The following is a 21,493-nucleotide window of genomic DNA, read 5'->3' as shown; positions in this document are numbered from 1 at the left end:
CCATGCAGACGCTATGTCAACGGATGAATGAACACCGCTTGACAATCACCAAGCAAGACTGTTCTCTTCCTGTTGGGGTACACTTCAGCAGTCATGGGCATTCGGCTTCTGGTCTTCGGGTAAGCGTTCTCCAAGGCATCCTTCATGACGCACGATAGCGCAGAGTCGCTGAGCAGAGACTGATAGCCAAGTTCCGCACACATGAGGATGGCCTCAACTGGGATCTTGGGTTCATGTCACACTATCTGTAACCCCTATGACTTTCCTGGACTTGCAAAATCTCACTAACAGTCTGTCTGGAGACAATACACATCTCTTTAACTTGTGCTCATGCTCTCTCCACTTACATTGTACCTTTAAGACTTGTTTAGCTGTAAAGTCTGGTGTTTCAATCACTATTCTGTGATTGAGTTTGTGTCTTTATATGCTCTGTTTGTGAAAAGATCTCCCAATCACCTGAAGTAGGAGCAGCAAGCGCTGGAAAGCTAATGGTGTTTGCTACTAAATAAACCTGTTGGACTTTAACCTGGTGTTGTAAGACTTCTTACTATTGGAATATTTGATGCCTTAGCTAAAAAAAAATGTATCCCATATCCCTTCTTAACCACTTTATCAGTCTGGTCCTGCTGTCTTCAGGGTCTGATGGACATGCACCCCAAGATCCCTCTGGCCCTCTGTACTTCCTGGTGTCCTATTGTTCATTGTGTATTCCCTGCCTTGTAGTTTTTTCAAAATGCATCACCTCAGACATTTTGGGGTTAAATGACATTTGCCACTGTTCTGTCCATCTAACCAGCCAGTCATACCGTCCTGTAATCCAAGGCTTTCCTCTTCACTATTGACCACAACACCAATTTTTCTATCATCAGCAAACTTACTGATCGAACCCCCACATTCATGTCCACAGGAAGCTCCGCGCGGCCATTGATACAAGACTCTGATTGGCTGGAGGACCAGCGCCATGCGGTCCTCCACGCGTTGCCATTGGTCAATCTCCCGCATGAGGACAATAAGGAGGCGGAACCCGAACTCACGTGAGGGTGGGCGGGGCTTTGACCGCCAGAGCTGGTGTCCAATCCGCTGTGTTTTGCTTCTGTGACCTTGGGTCGGTGGCGGGGCGGGATAAAATGCGTGGGGGCGGGGCTCCTGGGTTCGTGTGCCCGGGCATGCGCACTGAAATCACCGCGGAGCAGAGTGATTCCTATTGGCTGATTCAGGCAGTGCTCGATTGTGACGTCACAATGCGGAAGTTAGCCAATGAGCTTGAGAAGCCGCTTCCTCCTCTGCGAGGAAATCAATGTCTCCCCCTTTCCATTTCTATTCTCATTCTGGGGGAAATTGGGGACATGCAGCAACTGAAGGGTAAGGAAGTGAATCCAGTCTGTATATTCCACACATTTTTAGTCCAGTCATATCTGTCTGGCAGCCTGCATGGAGATTTTCAGCTAGTGACGTTTGCTACCAAATAAACCTTTGGACTTTAACCTGGTGTTGTAAGACTTCTTACTGTGTTAACCCCAGTCCTACACCGACATCTCCACATCCAGGACAGGAATCAGTGAGTATGAATCTGTCAATCAGCCTCAATCATCAACTTCAGGAGAATTGGGAGGGTGAATATTAGATACAGCAGAGTGAGAATGGAGGGAGAGTGTGTGGGATGGAGATTTGCAGCTTTTGGGGAATGAGAGAGAAAGAATGTTCCATAGAAACTAGAATTGTCTGTTCTGAATTTCGATCCTGTACTGACACTGATGACTTGCGTCAACTTGTTTTACAGGATATTGAAAGAGGAATCACAGGCTGAGATCTCAAATGTCAGGTCTAGATCTGGCAGAGTCATGTTCCTTGGAAGCTGAACATCATCAACCATTGAATCTGGAAGGAGATTTGAAAAGATTTCAAACATCAGTGCGACTGGAAAAGCATCAACACACTTCCACATTCAAGTGAGAGTGTTCCAGTGCACTGACTGAAGAGCTTTAACCAGTTACACAGCCTGAATAAATATCACACCATTCACAGCAGGGAGAGACTGTACATGTATTGCGTGTGTGGGTGAGGCTTCAACTGATTGTCCACCCAAGGCAGAGGCAAGGACGCCTGCACCATGGAGAAACCATGGAAATGTGCGGACTGTGGAAAGAGATACAGATTCCCATCTCTGCTGGATGCTCATCGGCGCAGACACACTGGGGAGAGGCCATTCATCTGCTCTCAGTGTGGGGAGGGATTCATTCGACTCCCCCACCTGCAGTCACACAAGCGAGTTCACACTGGAGAAAGACCATTCACCTGCTCTCAGTGTGGAAAAGGATTCACTGTGTTATCCACTTTGCAGAGACACCAGCGAATTCACACTGGGGAGAGGCCATTCACCTGCTCTCAGTGTGGGAAGGGATTCAACCAGTTGTCCAATCTGCGGACACACCAGCGAGTTCACACTGGGGAGAGGCCATTCACCTGCTCTCAGTGTGAGAAGAGGTTCACTCGGTTATCCGACCTGCAGGCACATCAGCGCATTCACACTGGGGAGAGGCCGTTCACCTGCTCTCAGTGTGGGAAGAGATTCACTGTGTCATCCGCCTTGCAGAGGCACAAACAAATTCACAATGGGGAGAGGCCGTTCATCTGCTCTCAGTGTGGGAAGGGATTCATTCAATTGTCCAGACTGCTGACACACCAGCGAGTTCATACTGGGGAGAGGCTGTTCATCTGCTCTCAGTGTGGGAAGGGATTCACTCAATTCTCCAGCCTGCAGACACACCAGCGTGTTCATACTGGGGAGAGACCGTTCACCTGCTCTCAGTGTGGGAAGGGATTCACTCGACAATTCCACCTGCGGACACACCAGCGAGTTCACACTGGGGAGAAGCCGTTTACCTGCTCTCAGTGTGGGAAGGGTTTCAGTCAGTTATCCAACCTGCAGAGACATCAGCGAGTTCACATGGGGAGAGGCTGTTTACCTGCTCTCAGTGTGGGAAGGAATTCACTCAGTTATCCCACCTGCTGAGACATCAGTGAGGTTACACTGGGGAGAAACCTGCTCAGTGTATAAAAAGGGTTCAGAATTTCATCACAGCTGCTGAGGCACCAACAAGATCACAGAGATTGGATTCTGCTGTTATTGTTTCTGCTCTCAATTACGTCCAGGACGGCATTTTGTTCATTCTCACAGTTAGTCAATGGGGAGGGTCAGAGGGTTTCTTTCTGCTGGACTGGCCGGTCTCACGACTTTGCCTCCAGTGGGTTGATGCTCTTTGAGTCTTGTTGCGAATACCTGGTTTTAAATTTCACAAGGATCACAGAGTGACAGGGTATTAGGAAGGTCAGAGATATTTAGTCAACATTTCTGTTTGAAACTGCTCCCCCCCAAAATGCGCATCCAGTTTCCTTTGTAAGTGTCTCCATTTCCTCCACCCTCGGAGGCAGCGATTTCCAGGTCATTACCATTCGCTGCATCGAAATATTCTTCCTCACATTCCTCCCCCTACATCTCTGACCCAAAACTTGAAATCTCTGTCCCCCTCGTCCCTGTCCCATCAGCGAATGGGAACAGCTTTTCTTTGTCCACCTTATCTAAACCTGTCAGAATCTTGTCCACCTCGTTCAAATCTCCCCTCAACCTCCTTTGCTCCAAGGGGAACAACCCCAGCCTGACATTGACAATAAAGAACAAACTAACAGAATATGTTAGTACCTGAAATCAAATAGGAATGTTTAATTCCTGTTTTAAAGATATTGTGAATATATTGTCCTGGACAATAATGAAACTGGGATAACTCAGCTTGGGTGTGGTTGAATGGAATATATCAATCTGTTAACCACCTACAGTTAGTGAAAGTCTGGAACGTGTAGCTGGAAATCACTCCCTAACAGCACTGTGGGTGTATTTACAGGCATTGTAGCAGTTCAGGAAGGCAGTGTTGGGGTTGACCATGGCCGAGGCAGCTACATACAGACATATATTCTGTTATAATGGAAGGAGTGCAGATTGAATGTGAGGCATTATGGGACTGGACTGTCTTGACCACATTCCTGTGACAGCTCAGTTTCTGTAATTACTGACCATTAAAGCTGCTTAGCAGGGCCCCCAGGGAGGACCTGGTGAGAATATTTACTGGGAATGAGTTGGAATTAAACTTATCCCAGGACCAGCTGGTGTTCAGCGGCTGAGATACTCAAATCTGTAAAAAGGGGGTTCTGACCAATCAACAAACAGTGGTAGGTAGTTGATTAAGAAATTAAGAGGCGTTCTCAGGCATTGTTTAAATTAATTTACCCTAAATTTGTGCTCAGAAACTGTGACTGATTTGTGACCCGATAGTCAGTGAAGTGACGGTATATTCCAAGTAGCACTGGACTGAAAAGCGGACCCTCTGAGAGTAGATCCGAATGGTTATTATCTTACCCCATCATGGCCAGTGAAAAATCAGAGCTCGAGTGGGTACCGGACAGGTCTCTTACCTGCCATTTGGAAACTAAGAACACAAAACCTATTGATAAAATGTTTCGAGAATAGAGCCATTTCGAGTCTGGATTACACTTCATTAGAGCTCTGATAAAGGGTCATCCAGACTTGAGACATATCTTCTATTCTTTCTCCACAGATGCTGTCAGACCTGCTGCGATTTTCCAGCATCCGCAGTATTTCACTTTTATGATAAAATGAGATTTGGAATCCCCACGACCCTCCCCCAAAACAGAGGGAGTGGTGGGAGAGGAAAATAAGGATAAGAATGAAGAAGTCTGGCTGCTGATTCTCCGAGCCCATGTAGAATTAACAAAATGAGTGAATCAGTTTATAAAGCACAAAAGTTACCCATCCCTAACAATAACTGATCAAATTACAATAATTAGGTTGAAGAATGTAACAAAAAATGAATGAAGGTTAAAATCATGTTTGTTTTGTTGTTAGAAAAGTTTTTTTTAAATCATGTAAAGTGCCATAATTGCGAGCCAAGTTTTTTCTGCTCACTCCCCACCCCTTTAGGCTCTGTACAAAAGTTAAGCCTTTCAGCACTCAGTTGATTTGTTTTTAAATCACTCGGAAACTCGTGTCTATTTTAATTTATAATTGTGGATTTATTCAAACCAGTTAAATCTGGAAATTTTAAATGTAGCCTGGAGGAATTTGGAATAACTGAGAATTCTCTCGTTGTCACCTCAACCCCAGATACAGAACAAAAATCTAACAGGTGGTAATGGTAACTCAATAAACTGTTTGTTGATTGAATCAGGTTTGAGTGTTGAATGATTCTTCTGAGTTCATTGCCCCCAACACACTGGGTGCTTTACCACTGGAGGCCAGGTATTGCCAAAACCTTCAGACAACACAAAGACTCACGAAAACCAGTGTCCCGATTTAAAGACTTATCTTTTATTTGACCAATGATCGAAGGGAAACATTATTAGACAGTGTAATACCTCTCTAGAAGAGAAGCATCCTGATCTCTGCAATAACTCTGACATAAAATGCTTTCGATAGATCAATTATACATTCTTCATGTCAAATTCTCCCACCTTTCATTAGGTACGAACCAATCATTCTTAACACAAAAAATCGTTAATTACATATGTCATATACTTTAGCCAATTGCATTTTATCCTCTGACACAATGGGGTTTAATTTGTCCGTAGAATCCGGACACTTCCTCTCCCTATTGCTGACTCCACTTCCCCTATTGCTTAGCAACCCCAGATGCTTAGCTATAAAGATCAAAGTTACTGTTCCCATTCGCTCTTACTCTGCCACTGGCCAACCAGACAAATGCAAATTTTCATGCCTGAGAAGGCAGTGTCTTATCTGGACAGTGCGAATGGAGCCTATTCATGAAACTGCCTTGAAAACCTTTCTATTAGAAACTTCACTGGCAAATGTTGGCAAATTCTGTGGCTTCATTGTTCTGAAGAATGTAGCCTGTCTGTAAGTGTCCCTGTACCATCATGCCTTGCAGCAGCCTGCCTTTGGCTAAAGGTTACAATTGCTTTTAAAATACAGCTAATATCCATTTTAAAATCAGAAAATCCATGTTTAAATCAGAATTACTTGTTTAAATCTCTGAATTACAAGTAAATCAGAATTAATTGATTAAATCTCTTACTGCATTTGCACATGTAGACTGTTCCCTTGTTAGCTTCTAAGTCATTTAACTCAATGCTGGTAGTGTCTGAAATGCCTAATGGTTTAAAATTTCTCAAACTTTAGGAATTTTCTCCAACAGCTTTCCATTGCGGAGCTCGGAGTACAGCACTTGTTGGGGGAGTCTTGTGTGGGGCGTGAGGATAATTTGGCCTGCCCATCGCAGCTGGTCTAGTGTGATCAGTGCCTCCCTACTGGGGATATTGGCCCAGGAGAGGGCACTCACATTGGTATGCCTATCCTGCCAGAGGATTTTGTGGAGGCGACTTTGGTGACATCTCTCCAGGGATTTGAGGTATCTGCAGTTCACTGTCCATGTTTCTGATGGATACAGTAGGGCAGAAACTACAGCTACTCTGTACACCATGAGCTCAGTGCTGGATTTGAGATCTCGGGCTTCGAACACTCTGTTCCTCAGGCATCCGAAGCCTGCACTGGCACACTGGAGTCATTGCTGAATTTCATCGCCGATGTCTGCCTGTGCTGAGAAGAGGCTCCCAAAGTGTGGGTAATGATCCACATTGTCCAGGGGCTCACCATGGTTGGGAGGGGGAGTAGGAGTGGACTGGGAGAGAACCTTTGTCTCCTGGATGTTTAGTCTGAGGCCCATTCTCTCACATGCCTCAGTGGATGCATCAACAGTAGTTTGTAGATATGTTTAAGCTTGTTTACTGGTGTCACAAGTAGGCTTACACTGACCCTACCATCCAGTTACAGTGAAAATCCCCTAGATCAACCTCTGACTGTGCGCACAGACACACTCAGATCGTGAACAAAGTCCAGTCCCTCACTCAAACCAGCCTCCCACTCACTGACACTGTCTACACTTCCCACTGCCTCGAAAATCAGCCATCATAATTAAGGACCCCGTGCACACTGGACATTCTCTCTTCCACCTTCTTCCATTGAGAAAAAGATACAAAAGTCTGAGAACATGTACCAATCCACTCAAAAACAGCTTCTTGCATGCTGCCATCAGACTTTTGAGTGGACCTAATGCATACACCTATGACTAACATTCTGCACTCTCTCCTTCCCTTTGTACGATATGCTCTGTATAGCGTAAGAAACAATACTTTTCACTGTAAACTAATACATGTGACAATAAATCAAATCAAATAGGCATTTTTAAAATTCATTTGTGGGACATGGGCATCGCTGGCTGGCCCACATTTATTGCCCATCCCTAGTTGCCAGAGGACATTTGAGAGTTAACCACATCACGGTGGCTCTGGAGTCACACATAGGCCAGACCAGGTAAGGACGGCAGATTTCTTTCCCTAAAGGACATTGGTGAATCAGATGGGTTTTTTTCCCGACAGTCAATGGTTTCATGGTCATCAGTAGGTTCTTTTTTTTTTACTGAATTCAAATTCCACCACCTGCCATGGCGGGATTTGAACCCGGGTCTCCAGAACATTAGCTGAGTTTCTGGATTAACGTTCTGGTGATAATACCCAAGTCCATTACTTAGCATCCCCCCCATCCCACCCCCAGAGTCTGCGTACTGCAGCCCGATGACTGAGATTGGGCTGGTCTTGGTTCTGGCCTGGAGGGGTGGGACATTGAAAGCTTCTCACTGGTCCAGTAGATGAGCTGGACTCCAGCGGGAAGCTTCATGGTGCTGGGGTGGAGTGTTGCTGCGGGGAAGGTGGGGATGAAGGTTGGCGCGATGATGCAGCCCTGTTTGATCCCAGTTTGCACTCGTACTGATTCTCTCGCTGTAGTAAGGATGTGATTGCACTGGAGGGGGTTCACAGGAGGTTCACCAGGATGTTGCCTGGGATGGAGCAGCTGAGCTATAAGGAGAGACTCGATCGGCTTGAATTGTTCTCTTTAGAGCAGAGAAGGCTGAGGGGGGACATGATTGAGGTGTATAAGATTATGAGGGGTATGGACAGGGTGGATTGAAAGCAGCTGTTCCCCGTTGTTGAAGGGTCAGTAACAAGGTGGTATCATTTTAAGGTGAGGGACAGGAGGTTTTGGGGGATTTGAGGAAAAATGTTTTCACCCAGAGGGGGGTGGGAGTCTGGAATTCAGTGTCTGGGAGGGTAGTAGAGGCAGGAAGTGTCACAACCTTTAAAAAGCTCATGGATGAGCACTGGAATGTTTTGACAGTTCAAACTCTATCAGCGAAGTGCTGGAAAATGGATTAATGTAAATTTAGTATGGTGTTGTCAGTGCACACTCGATGGGCTGAAAGGCCTCTTCTGTACTGTATGACTCTATGACTTGTGAACTCGCTGGTGTTTCTGCAGTCGGGATGACTGAGTGAATCCCGTCCCACACACGGTGCAGGTGAACGGTCTCTCCCCAGTGTGAACTCGCTGGTGTGTCCGCAGGGCAGATGATGATCTGAATCTCTTTGTGCAGTGAGAGCAGCTGAACGGTCTCTCCTCAGTGTGAATGCGCTGGTGGGACATCATTAGCTGAGAGCTTTTGAAATCCCTCCCACAGTCAGAGCATTTAAAGGGTCTCTCCTGGGTGTGAGTGACATTGTGCCTCTGCAAGTAGGGCAACTGACTGAAACCCTTCCCACACACAGAGCAAGTGAACGGCCTCTCCCCAGTGTGAACTAACTGGTGTCTCCGCAGACCTGATGCCACACTGAATCCTTTCCCACACTCAGTGCAGGTGAACGGCCTCTCCCCAGTGTGAACTCGCTGATGGCTCTGCAAATCAATTAACTGAGTGAATCCCTTCCCACACACAGAGCAGATGAAAGGTCTCTCTCCAGTGTGAAATCGATGGTGTCTCTGCAGACTGGATAACCGAGTGAATCCTTTCCCACACTCAGAGCAGGTGAATGGCCTCTCCCCAGTGTGAACTCGCTGGTGTCTCTGTAAATCAATTATCTGAGTGTATCCCTTCCCACACACAGAGCAGGTGAACGGCCTCTCCCCAGAGTGACTGCGCTGATGAATTTCCAGCTGAGATGGAAAACTGAATCCTCTCCCACAGTCCCCACATTTCCACTGTTTCTCCATGGTGCTGGTGTCCTTCCGACTCTCCAGGTTAAACAGTTAAATCTCACACAGAACACGGGTACCGTCTCTCCCCGCTGTGAATGCTGAGATGTATTTTCAGGCTGTGTAACTGGTTAAAGCTCTTTCCACACTCAGTGTATTGGAACACTCTGACTCAGCTGTGTTTGTGCATCTCGCTGCTTTTCCAGTCACACTGTTGCTTAAAATCTCCTTAAGCAGACAGAACAGAGAAACATTTCTCCTTCTAGATCCAAAGGTCGATGACATTGAGGTCCCAATGAATTGAGTGACTCTGTCAGATCTTGATGTGATGTTTGGTTTGAGATTTCTGTATATAAATCCTCACCTTCTGTTCCCCTATAAAACAAATTTACAAAAGTCATCTGTGTCATAGAAATTCAGAACAGACAATTCTAGTTTCTATGGAACATTCTTTCCTCTCTCATTCCCCAGAAGCTGTAAATCTCCATCCCACACACTCTCCCTCCATTCTCACTCTGCTGTATCTAATATTCACCCTCCCAATTCTCCTGAAGGTGCTGATTGAGGCTGATTGACAGATCCATGCTCACTGCTTCCCGTCCTGGATACAGAGAGCTGAAAATCTCCATGCAGGTTGTCAGACAGATGTCTATAATAATGGATAAAAGTGTAATTATTAACTGAGATGTGGTAGAATGGGGATGTGAGGAAGATTTATATCTAGGTAGGGAGAGCACATATCTAGAACTCGCTGCCTGTGAGGATGGTGGAACAGAAGATGTTCAATCATTTCAAAATGAAATTGGGTGGGCACTTGAAGGAAATAAAACTTGCAGAGGAATATTGATAGAGAGATAGAAAAGGACTAATTGGTTCGTTCTGCAGAGAATCAATCTGCAGTCTGTAAGGTGATGTGGAGATGTCGAAGGTGGACAGTGGTGGGCACACAACACCAGGTTCATCAGGTGAGTGGCCACTCCCCTGAAGGAGCAGTGCTCTGAAAGCTCCTGGTAACAAATAAACCTGTTGGACTTTAACCTGGTATTGTGAGACTTCTTACTGTCCATAAGATGTACAGGTTAGGTTGATTAGCCCTACTCAATTGCCACTTAGTGTCCCAGGATGTGTGGGTTGGGGGATTAGCAGGATAAATCTGTCATACTGCAGGGAGAGAGTCTCTGAAGAATGCTCTGTTGGAGAGTCAGTGCAGACTTGATGGGCCGAAAGGCCTCCTTCTTCACTGTAGGGATTCCATGACTTGAGTTGCCCAATAGACTCCTGTGCTGCAATGAGTTTATGACTGGAAATATATAAAATGGCTACAGTAATATATTACAGAGCTAGAAATAATAAGAAATGGAAAGGGGGTGGGGGGAGGAAAGTGTTTTACTCACAAATGTTGGAGACAGGAGCAAGTTTTAGATTTTCTGAAGCTCAATCTTCACTCACACAAAGCCCGTGATTGGCTGGAGGACCAGAGTTCTTCCAGTCCTCCAACTCTCCCATCTAAGCTTGCTGGTCACGGAAGAGGTGGACACAGCCCCGCACATGCACAGGTTCCCCTCTCCCTTGGACATGCGCACTCCTGGGCCGGGGGGGAGGGGGAGATCACTGAGCGGCTTCTCGCTCTGGCCGGAGCCGCCAGCCGCTTGTCTGGAAACCTTGGCTCAAGGAGGGGGAGGGGAACAGTGAGTGGGGGCGGGGCTCCCGGGAGGGGGAGGGGAGCAGTGGGTGGGGGTGGGGCTCCCGGGAGGGGGAGGGGAGCAGTGGGTGGGGGGTGGGGATCCCGGGTAGGAGACTGGAACAATGGGTGGGGGCGGGGCTCCCGGGAGGGGGAGGGGAGCAGTGGGTGGGGGCGGGGCTCCCGGGAGGGGGAGGGGAGCAGTGGGTGGGGGCGGGGCTCCCGGGTCCGCGCGCCTGTGCACTGGAATCCGGAGACATCACCGCGGGGCAGTGATTCCTATTGGCTGATTTAATTCGGGCTCCAATGTGATGTCACAATGCGGATGTTAGCCAATGAGCTTCAGGGTAAAGCTTCCTCTGTGCAACAAACGATCATAGAATCCCTTCAGTGCAGAAAGAGGCCCTTCGGCCCATCGAGTCTGCACTCACCACAATCCCACCCAGGCCCTACCCCTTCATCCCTACATATTTACCCGCTAATCCCTCGAACCTATGCATCTCAGGACTCGAAGGGGCAATTGTTAGCATGGCCAATCAACCTAACCTGCACATCTTTGGACCGTGGGAGGAAACAGGAGCACCCAAAGAAAACCCACGCAGACACAAGGAGACTGTGCAAACTCCACACGGACAGTGACCCAAGCCAGGAATCAAACCCAGATCCCTGGAGCTGTGAAGCAGCAGTGCTAACCACTGTGCTACCATGCAACCCATCTGGGGGGGAACATCTGGGAGGAAATCAATGTTTTCCATTTTCCATTTCTTTTCTCATTCTGGGGAAAATTGGGGACTTGCAGCAACTGAAGGGAAAGGAGGTGGATCCAGTCTATATATTCCACACATTTGTAGTCCAGTCATATAGATGTATATCTGTATGACAGCCTGTATGGAGATTTTCAGCTATGTGCCTCCAGAACAGGAAGCGTGGATCTGTCAATCAGCCTCAATCAGCACCTTCAGGAGAATTGGGAGGGTGAATATTAGATACAGCAGAGTGAGAGTGGAGGGAGGGTGTGTGGGATAGAGATTTACAACTTTTGGGGAATGAGAGGGGAAAGAATGTTCCATAGAAATTACAATTACCTGTCCTGAATTTCTATGCTGTACTGACACTGATTATTTCTGTAAAGCCCTCTTACAGGATCTTATAAACTCCTATTAAGTCGCCTCTCATCCTCCTCCGCTTTAAAGAGAAAAGCTGCAGCTCCCTCAACCTTTTCTCATAAGACCTGCCCTCCAAAGCAGGCAGCTTTCTGGTAAATCTCCTCTGCACTCTCTCAAATGTTTCCACATCCTTCTTATAGCGAGGTGACCAGAATTGAACACAATATTCCAAATGTGGTCTTACCAAGGTCCTGTATAGTTGCAGCATAACCCCACTGCTCTTAAACTCAAACCCCCTGTTAATAAACACTAACACACTATAGGCCTTCTTCACAGCTCTATCCACTTGAGTGGCAACCTTCAGAGATCTGTGGATATGAACCCCAAGATCTCTTTGTTCCTCCATATTCCTCAGAACCCTGCTGTTGACTCTGTAATCCGCATTCAAGTTTGTCCTACCAAAATGAATCACTTTGCACCTCAGCCCAGCTCTGCATCCTATCAATGTCTCCTTGCGGCCTATAAGAGCCCTCCACCTCATCCACTACTCCACCAATCTTGGTGTCATCAGCAAATTTACTAACCCCCCCTTCAGCCCCCTCTTCCAACTCATTGATAAAAGTCACAAATAGCAGAGGACCCAGCAGTGATCCCTGTGGTACACCGCTGGTAACTGGCCTCCAGTCTGAAAATTTTCCCTCCACCACCACCCTCTGTCTTCTATGAGATAGCCAGTTACTTATCAAACCAGCAAATTTCCTTCTATCCCACACCTCCCTATTTTCTTCATGAGCCTACCATGGGGAACCTTATCAAATGCCTTACTAAAATCCATGTATACGACATCAAATGCTCTACTTTTGTCCTCACACTTAGTTACCTACTCATAGAATTCAATCAAATTTGTGAGGCAAGACTTAGCCCTCATGAATCCGTGCTGACCATCCCAGATTAAGCTGCATCTTTCCAAATGGTCATAAATGCTATCCTTCAGGAACTTTTCCATTAACTTACCGACCACTGAAGTAAGACTAACTGGCCTATAATTACAAGAAGAATTTTTTTTTTACTCGGTTTTGAACCGAGGACTTGCTGTGTGGGAAGCGAACATGATAACCACTACACTACAGAAATAGCTGACACTGTGCATGGATGTTAGGGAACTTGAGGAAATAAATAGTGATGTTTTGAGGAGTGTACATATAACGAAGAAGGAGGTGCTGGATCGCTTAAAGCACATCAAGATACATAAATCCCCTGGACGTGATGAAGAGTATCCCAGGACATTGTGGGAGGCTAGGGAGGAAATTGTGGGTCCCCTCGCAATGATATTTGGATCATCGATAATCATAGACGAGGTGCCTGAAGATTGGAGGGTGGCAAATGTTGTGCCTTTGTTTAAAAAGGGCTGCAGGGAAAAGCCTGGGAACTACAGGCCAGTGAGCCTTTCATCTGTAGTGGGTAAGCTGTTAGAAGATATTTTGAGACAGGATCCACAGGCATTTAAAAACGCAGGGACTGATTAGGGACAGTCAGCATGGCTTTGTGAGTGTCTCACAGATTTGATTGAGTTTTTTGAAGGGGTAACCAAGAAAGTTGATGAGGGGAATGCAGTTGATGTTGTCAACCTGGACTTTAGCAAGCCAAAAGAGAAAATTCTGGAAAATCTCAGCAGATCTGGCAGCATCTGTACAGATTAAAAGGACTTTAGCAAGGCATTTGACAAGGTACCGCATGGGAGGTTGTTGCACAAGGTTAAATTTTACGGGATCCACGATAAGGTAGCTAAATGGACACAAAATTGGCTTGATGACAGAAGCCAGAGAGTGGATGTTGTTTCTCAGATTGGAACTCTGTGACCAGCAGTGTGCCTCAGGGATCAGTGTTGGGTCCACTGTTATTTGTCATTTATATTAATTATTTGGATGAGAATATAGGAGGCATGGTTAGTAAGTTTGCAGATGACACCAAGATTGCTGGCATAGTGGACAGTGAAGAATGTTATCTAGGATTGCAATGAGATCTTGATCAATTGGGCTAGTGGGCTGACGAATGGCGTGAGTTAGCCTTGATAAATTGGGGAGAGTTACTTAAACAGATGACAGTGGATAGGTGGCACAGGGAGCAATCCTGTGATCACAACCAAAGAGGTCCTGCTTTTTAACTTTCTACCTAACTCCCTTAACTGCTGTTGTAGGGCCTCATCCTACCTTTGTACCAATATGTACCATGACCACTGGCTGTTCACCCTCTCATTTCAGAATGCTTTCTGCCCTTTTAGAGACTTCCTGAACCCTGACATCAGGGAGGCAACACAACATCCTGGAGTCTCTTTCATTTCCACAGATGCACCTATCTGCACCCCTAAGTATAGAGCCCCTTGTAATTATTGTTCTAGTGGTCTTTGTACCTCCCTGCCTAACAACAAAGCCAGCCGTGGCGCCTGGTCTCTGGCTGCTCTATTTATCCCCTGATAAGCTATACCCCCTCCCAATAGTATCCAAACAGTATATTTGTTAGAGAAGGAGACGACCACAGGGGATTCCTGTACTGACTGCCTGCCCCTTCTAGCAGTCACGCATCTATCTGTCTGCACCTTGAGTGTGACCATGTCTCTAAAGCTCCTAACTGTGACACTTTCCACCACCTTCATTCTCCGAAATGCATCCAACTGCTGCTCCAACCTATCCATGCGGTCCGTAAGGAGCTGCAATTGGGTGCACTTCCTGTAGACGTAGTCATCTATGACGCTGGAAGCATCACAGATCTCCCACATCTCACAAGTGCAGCACTTAACCCCACAGACTGACATTTCGAGTACCAATTATTTAAGAAAATTTATAAAAGTCTTACCTTCACTTTTACCTTGTTGCAGTGTCTTTCTTTTAAGATAAATCGGGGTTGTTTTCCTTGGAGCAAAGTAGATTGATAGAGGTGTACAAAGGTACATGGAGGTGTTGAAGTTTACATGCTCTTTGTACACATGTACAAGCTTTAAGGGTGATGCAGTCTCGAAACGTTGGTTCTATTCTCTCTGACGTGGAGATGGTGGTGTTGGACTGGGGTAAACACAGTAAGAAGTCTCACTACACCAGATTAAAGTCCAATGGGTTTATTTGATAGCAAAATCCACTAGCTTTCTGTGCGCTGCTCCTTCGTCAGGTGAGTGGGAGTTCTGTTCACAAACAAGGCATAGAAAGACACAAACTCAATTCACAAAATAATGATTGGAATGCCAATTTTTACAGGTAATCAAGTCTTAAAGGTACAGACAATGTGAGTGGAGAGAGCGTTCTATTCTCTCTCCACAGATGCTGTCAGATCTGCTGAGATTTTCCAGCATTTTCTGTTTTTATTTGCCTTTATTTTTCCTTCTCTGTCACCGCTCTGCCTCATCAATGAGACATTGGGACTCAGAGGGTTGATGCAGTTTGATGGACAAGTTGTCTCCATTCTGAACAATGGGGAACAAGCTCCTCCCACTTAATGACATCATTGCCCTCGACAAACATGGCGGCAGAGCGCGCACCGCTGTGTGTGCGTTGCCCCCAATAAAGATGGCGAACGTTAACCCGGAGCGAACCAGAGGAGGTGCGGCCCTGCTTGGTACAAACTGGGTCCGGGAAGTTCTCTTCCGCGGTTTGCTACTTACACCACATGCTTACGCAGCGTTTTCACCCACCTCGGCGATCCATTGCTCTCTCCGTACCGCGAATCACCTCGAACAGATTTCCCAGCCCAAAACAAAAGCCGATTTCCATCGCCATTACTCACACTGCGCATGCTCCAGTCAAAGCTGGCCCCGCCCCTCATTCCCTCCTATTGGTTGGAAGACCGATTGCTCCCGGTCGGTCCTCCAGCACTATCCCCTCTTTCCATTGGTCCAGGCCACCGTCAATCAGCCGGGCATTGTGACGGTGACTTGCTGCTTGTCCAATAATAAGAGTCTCAGTGTAACACTGACACACACACAGGCTCCAGTCCAATCAGAGTGGAGATGGAGCACAGAGAAAACCCAGCAAAACACTGACTGACTCTGAGTGTAACATAAACAGTGTTTGTTCACATAATAAGAGTCACATTGCAGTATGTTAGTGAACACAGCATTAGATCCAATGTAATGATAATACAGTCAGTATCCAGTGCACCAAAACCAAAGTTTAGGTTTCATTTTGATTTGAGTGAGTCATGGTCTATTGATATAATGTATTTAAATTCCAGTGTGTGTGACTCTGCCACTGTCAGTATCAAACAATAACCTGTCTGTTATTCCAATTCTGCTGTATTTTACAACGTCGATGGTAGTCATGACTTAGAGATGCTGGCGTTGGACTGGGGTAAACATAGTAAGAAGTCTCACAACACTAGGTTTAAGTTCAACCAGTTTATTTGATAGTAATCCCACAAGCTTTACTATCAAATAAGCTGGTTGAACTTAAACCTGGTGTGGTGAGACTTCTTACTGTATTTTACAACTGCAGCTCCTGGGGCTGACTGGAGTCTGGTATAATAATAATCACAAAGGTCGGTTTGTGTCCCTGAGGTCATTTGAACTGCAGGTAATCTGACCTTAAGGGAGACAAGAGGCCCAACAAACATTCGATTATAATAGGAGGACAAGATGTAAGGGAGCAATGATATTTTAAGGTGTCTGTGTTATGGTGAGTGTCACTGGGAGGTGAGTGATAAAATAGAAGTGGAAACATCGTAACAGAGACACATGTGACTGACTTGGCCTGACTGAGAGCTGTTATATTTGAGAAGAGAATAATGAGGAAATGAGGATCTCCTGAGATTTCTGATATCTGAAGTGTATCTGTTAGAGGAATTGAAAATAATCAGTTCCTTTTCATGGTTATCTGCAGTTCTCAAGTTACAAAGATACATAGGAAACAGATCTGACAGCTCATCAAACCCAATGTTTAAATCTTCTGCTTGAGACACATGGTGACTGAAAAGATCAAATATTAAAACCTTAGGGGAGAAACATTCAGACTGTCATAAAGATGAATGAAGTATCTAATTAATCCCATTCACCATAACTCTGTCAGTATTTATCCAATTCCCTTTGAAAATTACTATTAAACCTGCTTCTAGCAACCAGTCAGTTTGTGCACTGCAGATCATTTCAATTTATTGTGTAAAAAAAATTCTCCTTTTCACCCCCTTCAATTCTGTTGACAATTATATCAAATCTCTGTGTCCTCTGCTTACAGAGCCTCCTGCACCTGGGAAATTGATTCTCTCCATTGATAGACCCTCCTGCTCCTTGGACATAGTTTCTTTCCATTGACATTTGTCACTTTAAACACCTTTATTAAGTCTCCCCATCATATTCCCCAATCTAAGATGGATAACACATGTTTCTCTTGCCCTGAAGAATTATATGAACTCAAAATTATTATTTTATAATATGAACTGTTCCTCTCGCAACAGATGCTGTTGGGCTTTTTTGCTTTTCTCCCTGTCTTTCCTTCTATAATCAATCAGAAACTCTCCATGATCTTGAACGTCTCGATTAAATAGGAACACACTCAGCCTGAGAAAGATACAGAGGAAAGGGGAGACAGAAAGACTGAGAGAAAAATTGAGAAAGATTTTAAAAAGCAGAAAGATGGGGCGGTCAAAGATAAAAGCTGAGAAACAGCGGAAACAAGCAATACAGAGAGAATAATATAGAATATAAGGGAGCAGGCTATCAGTTCTTGGCTATGGGGAGTACAGGGAACTCAGCAATTGATCCACAGACACAGCTGGTTATATCTGTGAATGGAAACTCTGAACAGAAATAACTGGCTCATTTGTAAATGTCACCACAATGTGACCTGTGTGATTCTGCCCTGACCCTGTGAACAGATATAGGCTGCATTGACAGATGTTCTCACCAGATTGTGGTCCCTGGATTTATTTTCTGCTCAGAAGTGAGATGTGTGGTTTGGAACCGGCAGAGAAACAGGAAGTTGTGTTACCTGAGAATGAAACAGCCCACGTCAGTTTGCTGTTATCATCGTGAACAGTCTTCCTGCCTGTGAGGGTGAACTCACTCTGACAGCATCAAGAACGACCACACAGATTGCTGCTGGTCTCAGCATTACATTCACCTCCATTCCTATGTTAAACAATCAAGAAAGGGGATAATTTGGATTTTTAACACAGTCATTGAATTGGGAGATGGATTGAGGGTCATCACTGGGAGAAATGTGGAGGAATTAGGGAACAAATGAGTTTTCCCAAAAAGAGAGTTATTAGAAAAGAGATTTAAAGTGAGTCAGGGCCTGTCGGAGGAAGTGGGAGAGAGAAACAGAGAAGATTGAATCTCCATCAATGGGATGTTTTCTTAGACATCAAAGTGATGAAGTGTTTGTGCTTTTTCAGAGAGGTAACGAGAGAGAGAAAACAATGATTAAGTTTAAGCATTATCTGAAATAGGAAGGTTAAATGAGAGAGTGTTTGAAAGAAAGATAGAGAGACATTAAGTGACAAAGACAGAACCTGAGAGGAGAGAGGTTGAGTGAATGTGAGAGAGGACCGAGGTTAGAGTGTGAGAGAGGTGGAAGGTAAGTGTGAGTGAATGCCTGGAGAGAAAGAGCAACGTTCAGTGAATGTGAAAGAGATGAGGGGTGTTAAATATTGAGTTTCTGAGAGAGAGATGTTAAGTGAGTGAATGTCTGAAAGAGAGGAGAACAGGTTCACATACCTAGGGATCACTGACAATGATCAAAATAAGGAGATCACCCAGAAAACTACCAACAGGAAACTTCAGCTAAACACATCACTCATTCTTAAATGGTCAGTCAGGACTCTGATGCTGCTCAGCTTCTCTCTGTTCTGTTTATAATGGTTAAAGGCTATTAGGAGTGATGCTTATTTAAAACGATAGTGTGTGGGAAGCACACATCATCAAAACTGAGAATTCTTGGACACATACTGCAGCTCTTTCTCTATTCATCTGAGAATCAAAATTGTTGTCTAATTGTCCCAGCAGCTACCTGGCTCCTTTGAACTTCTCCAGCTGCTACGTTAATGCAGACTTCAACCAATTTATTTTAAGCCAGTTTCTGTTCAATAAACCATGACTGACACACACGCACACACATTAAAACGTTTCAGACTTTTTTGCATTTTTAGTCTGGAAACCTAAACCTGCCGTTTCATTCTCAGTCAGGAACAGATCCCAGTTTTACACCAATCTTTGACAGCATGTTTCCAGCATTCACCATTGTTCTTCCTGACTCTAAACACAGTTGTAAAGGAGCTTCTGTTCCACGTGAACATTGGAAAAAAGCGACTGGGACACATTTCTTACATACCTCAGGATTCACCCACATGGGGACTCCGCTGTCAGGGAAAAGTGACGAGAAAGACCAAAGTGTTTTGTGTTCCTCTTAGCGTGACCATGAAGGACTGTGTCAAGAATGAAGTTCTGTTTACTGTATGATCCTCCCTCAGACTGCCCTTTCTGAGCTGCAGCTTGGTGATGTTGAACACTCAAATGGAAAAGACAAAAATCTACAACAATAATTCCATCAAATGTCTATTTCACATTTATTCAGAATATCAAACCTCAATAGAAGAAAAAAGTCAGAGTGAACATAATTCAGTCCTGGGTATGATTAACAGCATCAATATGTGTAGAATCCAAACCTTGCAATCTCTTGTGAACTCGCTGGTGTGTTAGCAGGTGGGATGACTGAATAAATCCCTTTCCACAGACAGTACAGGAGAACGGCCTCTCCCCAGTGTGAACTCGCTGGTGTTGCAGAAGATAAGATAAATGAGAAAATCCCTTCCCACATACAGAGCAGGTAAATGGCTTCTCCCCACTGTGAACTCTCTGATGTGTCAGCAGGTTGGATGACTGACTGAATCCTTTCCCACACACGGAGCAGGTGAACGGCCTCTCCCCAGTGTGAACTCGCTGGTGATTCAACAGGTTGGATGAACGAGTGAATCCCTTCCCACACACGGAGCAAGTGAATGGCCTCTCCTCACTGTGAACCTGCTGGTGAGTCAGAAGGTTGTATGAACGGGTGAATCCCTTCCCACATTCAGAGCAGGTGAACGGTCGATCCCCTGTATGGAGCTGCTGGTGTATCAGAAGATTGGATGAATTAATGAATCCCTTCCCACAGACTGAGCAGGTGAAGGGCCTCTCCCCAGTGTGAATTCTCTGGTGGTTCAGTAGGGCAGATGGGCGGCTGAATCCCTTCCCACACACACAGCAGGTGAACGGCCTCTCCCCAGTGTGTGTATATTGGTGTGTTAGCAGATCCTTTTTGTTTTTAAAGCTCTTCTCACAGTCAGAACAATTAAAAAGTTTGTTGTCAGAGTGAACAAGTTGATGTGTCTGCAGGTGGGATGACTGAATGAATCCTTTCCCACACACAGAGCAGGTGAACGGTCTCTCCCCAGTGTGAATGCGTTGGTGTGTCAGCAGATCTTTTTCGCATTTAAAACTCTTCCCACAGTCAGAACATCTAAACAGTCTCTCATCAGTGTGAACAAGTTGGTGTGTCACAATGTGAGATGAACGAGTGAATCTCTTCCCACACACAGGGCAGGTGAACGGCCTCTCCCCAGTGTGAACTCGATGGTGTGTTAAAAGGTTGTACGAATGGGTGAATCCCTTCCCACAGACGGAGCAGGTGAATGGTCTCTCCCCAGTGTGACTGCGCCGATGAACTTCCAGTTGTGACGGGAAACCAAATCCCTTCCCGCACTCCACACATTTCCACGGTTTCTCCATGGTGCTGGTGCCCTTGTGTTTCTCCAGGTTGGATGAACAGTAGAAGCCTCACCCACACTCACATGTATATAGTTTCACGCTGCTGTGAATGGTGTGATGATTTTTCAGGCTGTGTAACTGGTTAAAGCTCTTTCCACAGTCAGTTCACTGGACCATTCTCACTTGGGTGCATGTTTGTCCTGATGCTTTTCCGGTCACACTATGTTTAAAATCCTTGCCCACAGACAGAATAGACAAACATTTCTCCTTCCACATTCAAAGACCGATGATATTCAGCTCCTGATGAACCAAATGGCTTTGTCAGACATGATGTTCAGTTTCCGTTTTCCATCTGCCAATCCTCCACTTCCAATATCCTGTAAAAAGTTGAGAAAACTCATCACCGTCAGTCCAGGATAGAAATTCCGAACAAACAATTCTAGTTTCTCTGCAACATTTTTTCCTCACCTGTTCTCCCAAATCTGTAATTCCCCACCCCACAAACTCTCCCCCCTCCCTGGGCTGAAATCCAAATCTATCTCACCATCTCCACCATTTCTTTCCTCCACTCCCAGTTTTCTCCCTCCCTCTTCTCTGTCTGGGTTCAGTTCAGTAAAAAGTCTGACAACACCAGGTTTTAGTCCAACCGATTTATTTGATAATAGACTCACAAGCTTTCGGGGTTAGTCCCTTCGTCAGGTGAATGGAGAGTTCTGGCCTCAGACAGAGCATATACTTTATATACTTTATATGCTCTGTCTGTGGCCAGAACTCTCCATTCACCTGACAAAGGGACTAACCCCGAAAGCTTGTGAGTCTATTATCAAATAAATTGGTTGGACTAAAACCTGGTGTTGTCAGACTTTTTAC

General features: G+C 45.4%; 2 protein-coding genes across 2 annotated transcripts in view; one reads left to right on the top strand and one right to left on the bottom strand.

The window, feature by feature from the left end:
* LOC145362472 (uncharacterized) overlaps nt 1–20,831 on the bottom strand; it is a 29,340-nt gene extending 8,509 nt beyond the window's left edge. Inside the window, 2 exon segments of the mRNA XM_080218484.1 lie at nt 8,638–9,037; nt 19,629–20,831. Of these exon segments, the coding sequence (XP_080074610.1) occupies nt 8,638–9,037; nt 19,629–20,644 (1,416 nt within the window). The 5' untranslated portion in view covers nt 20,645–20,831.
* Nucleotides 1–21,493, top strand: part of LOC145362466 (uncharacterized) — a 66,645-nt gene that overhangs the window by 20,037 nt on the left and 25,115 nt on the right. The window contains exon 4 of the mRNA XM_080218479.1: nt 2,188–2,947. Within this exon, the coding sequence (XP_080074605.1) occupies nt 2,188–2,947 (760 nt within the window). The remainder of the gene's footprint in view (nt 1–2,187; nt 2,948–21,493) is intronic.

This window comes from Carcharhinus amblyrhynchos, unplaced genomic scaffold (genome assembly GCF_965287045.1).
Source record: "Carcharhinus amblyrhynchos unplaced genomic scaffold, sCarAmb.v2.hapA scaffold_38, whole genome shotgun sequence".
Lineage (NCBI taxonomy): Eukaryota > Metazoa > Chordata > Chondrichthyes > Carcharhiniformes > Carcharhinidae > Carcharhinus > Carcharhinus amblyrhynchos.
The sequence above is the reverse complement of the archived record's forward strand: the minus strand, read 5'-3'. Positions and strand labels throughout refer to the sequence as shown.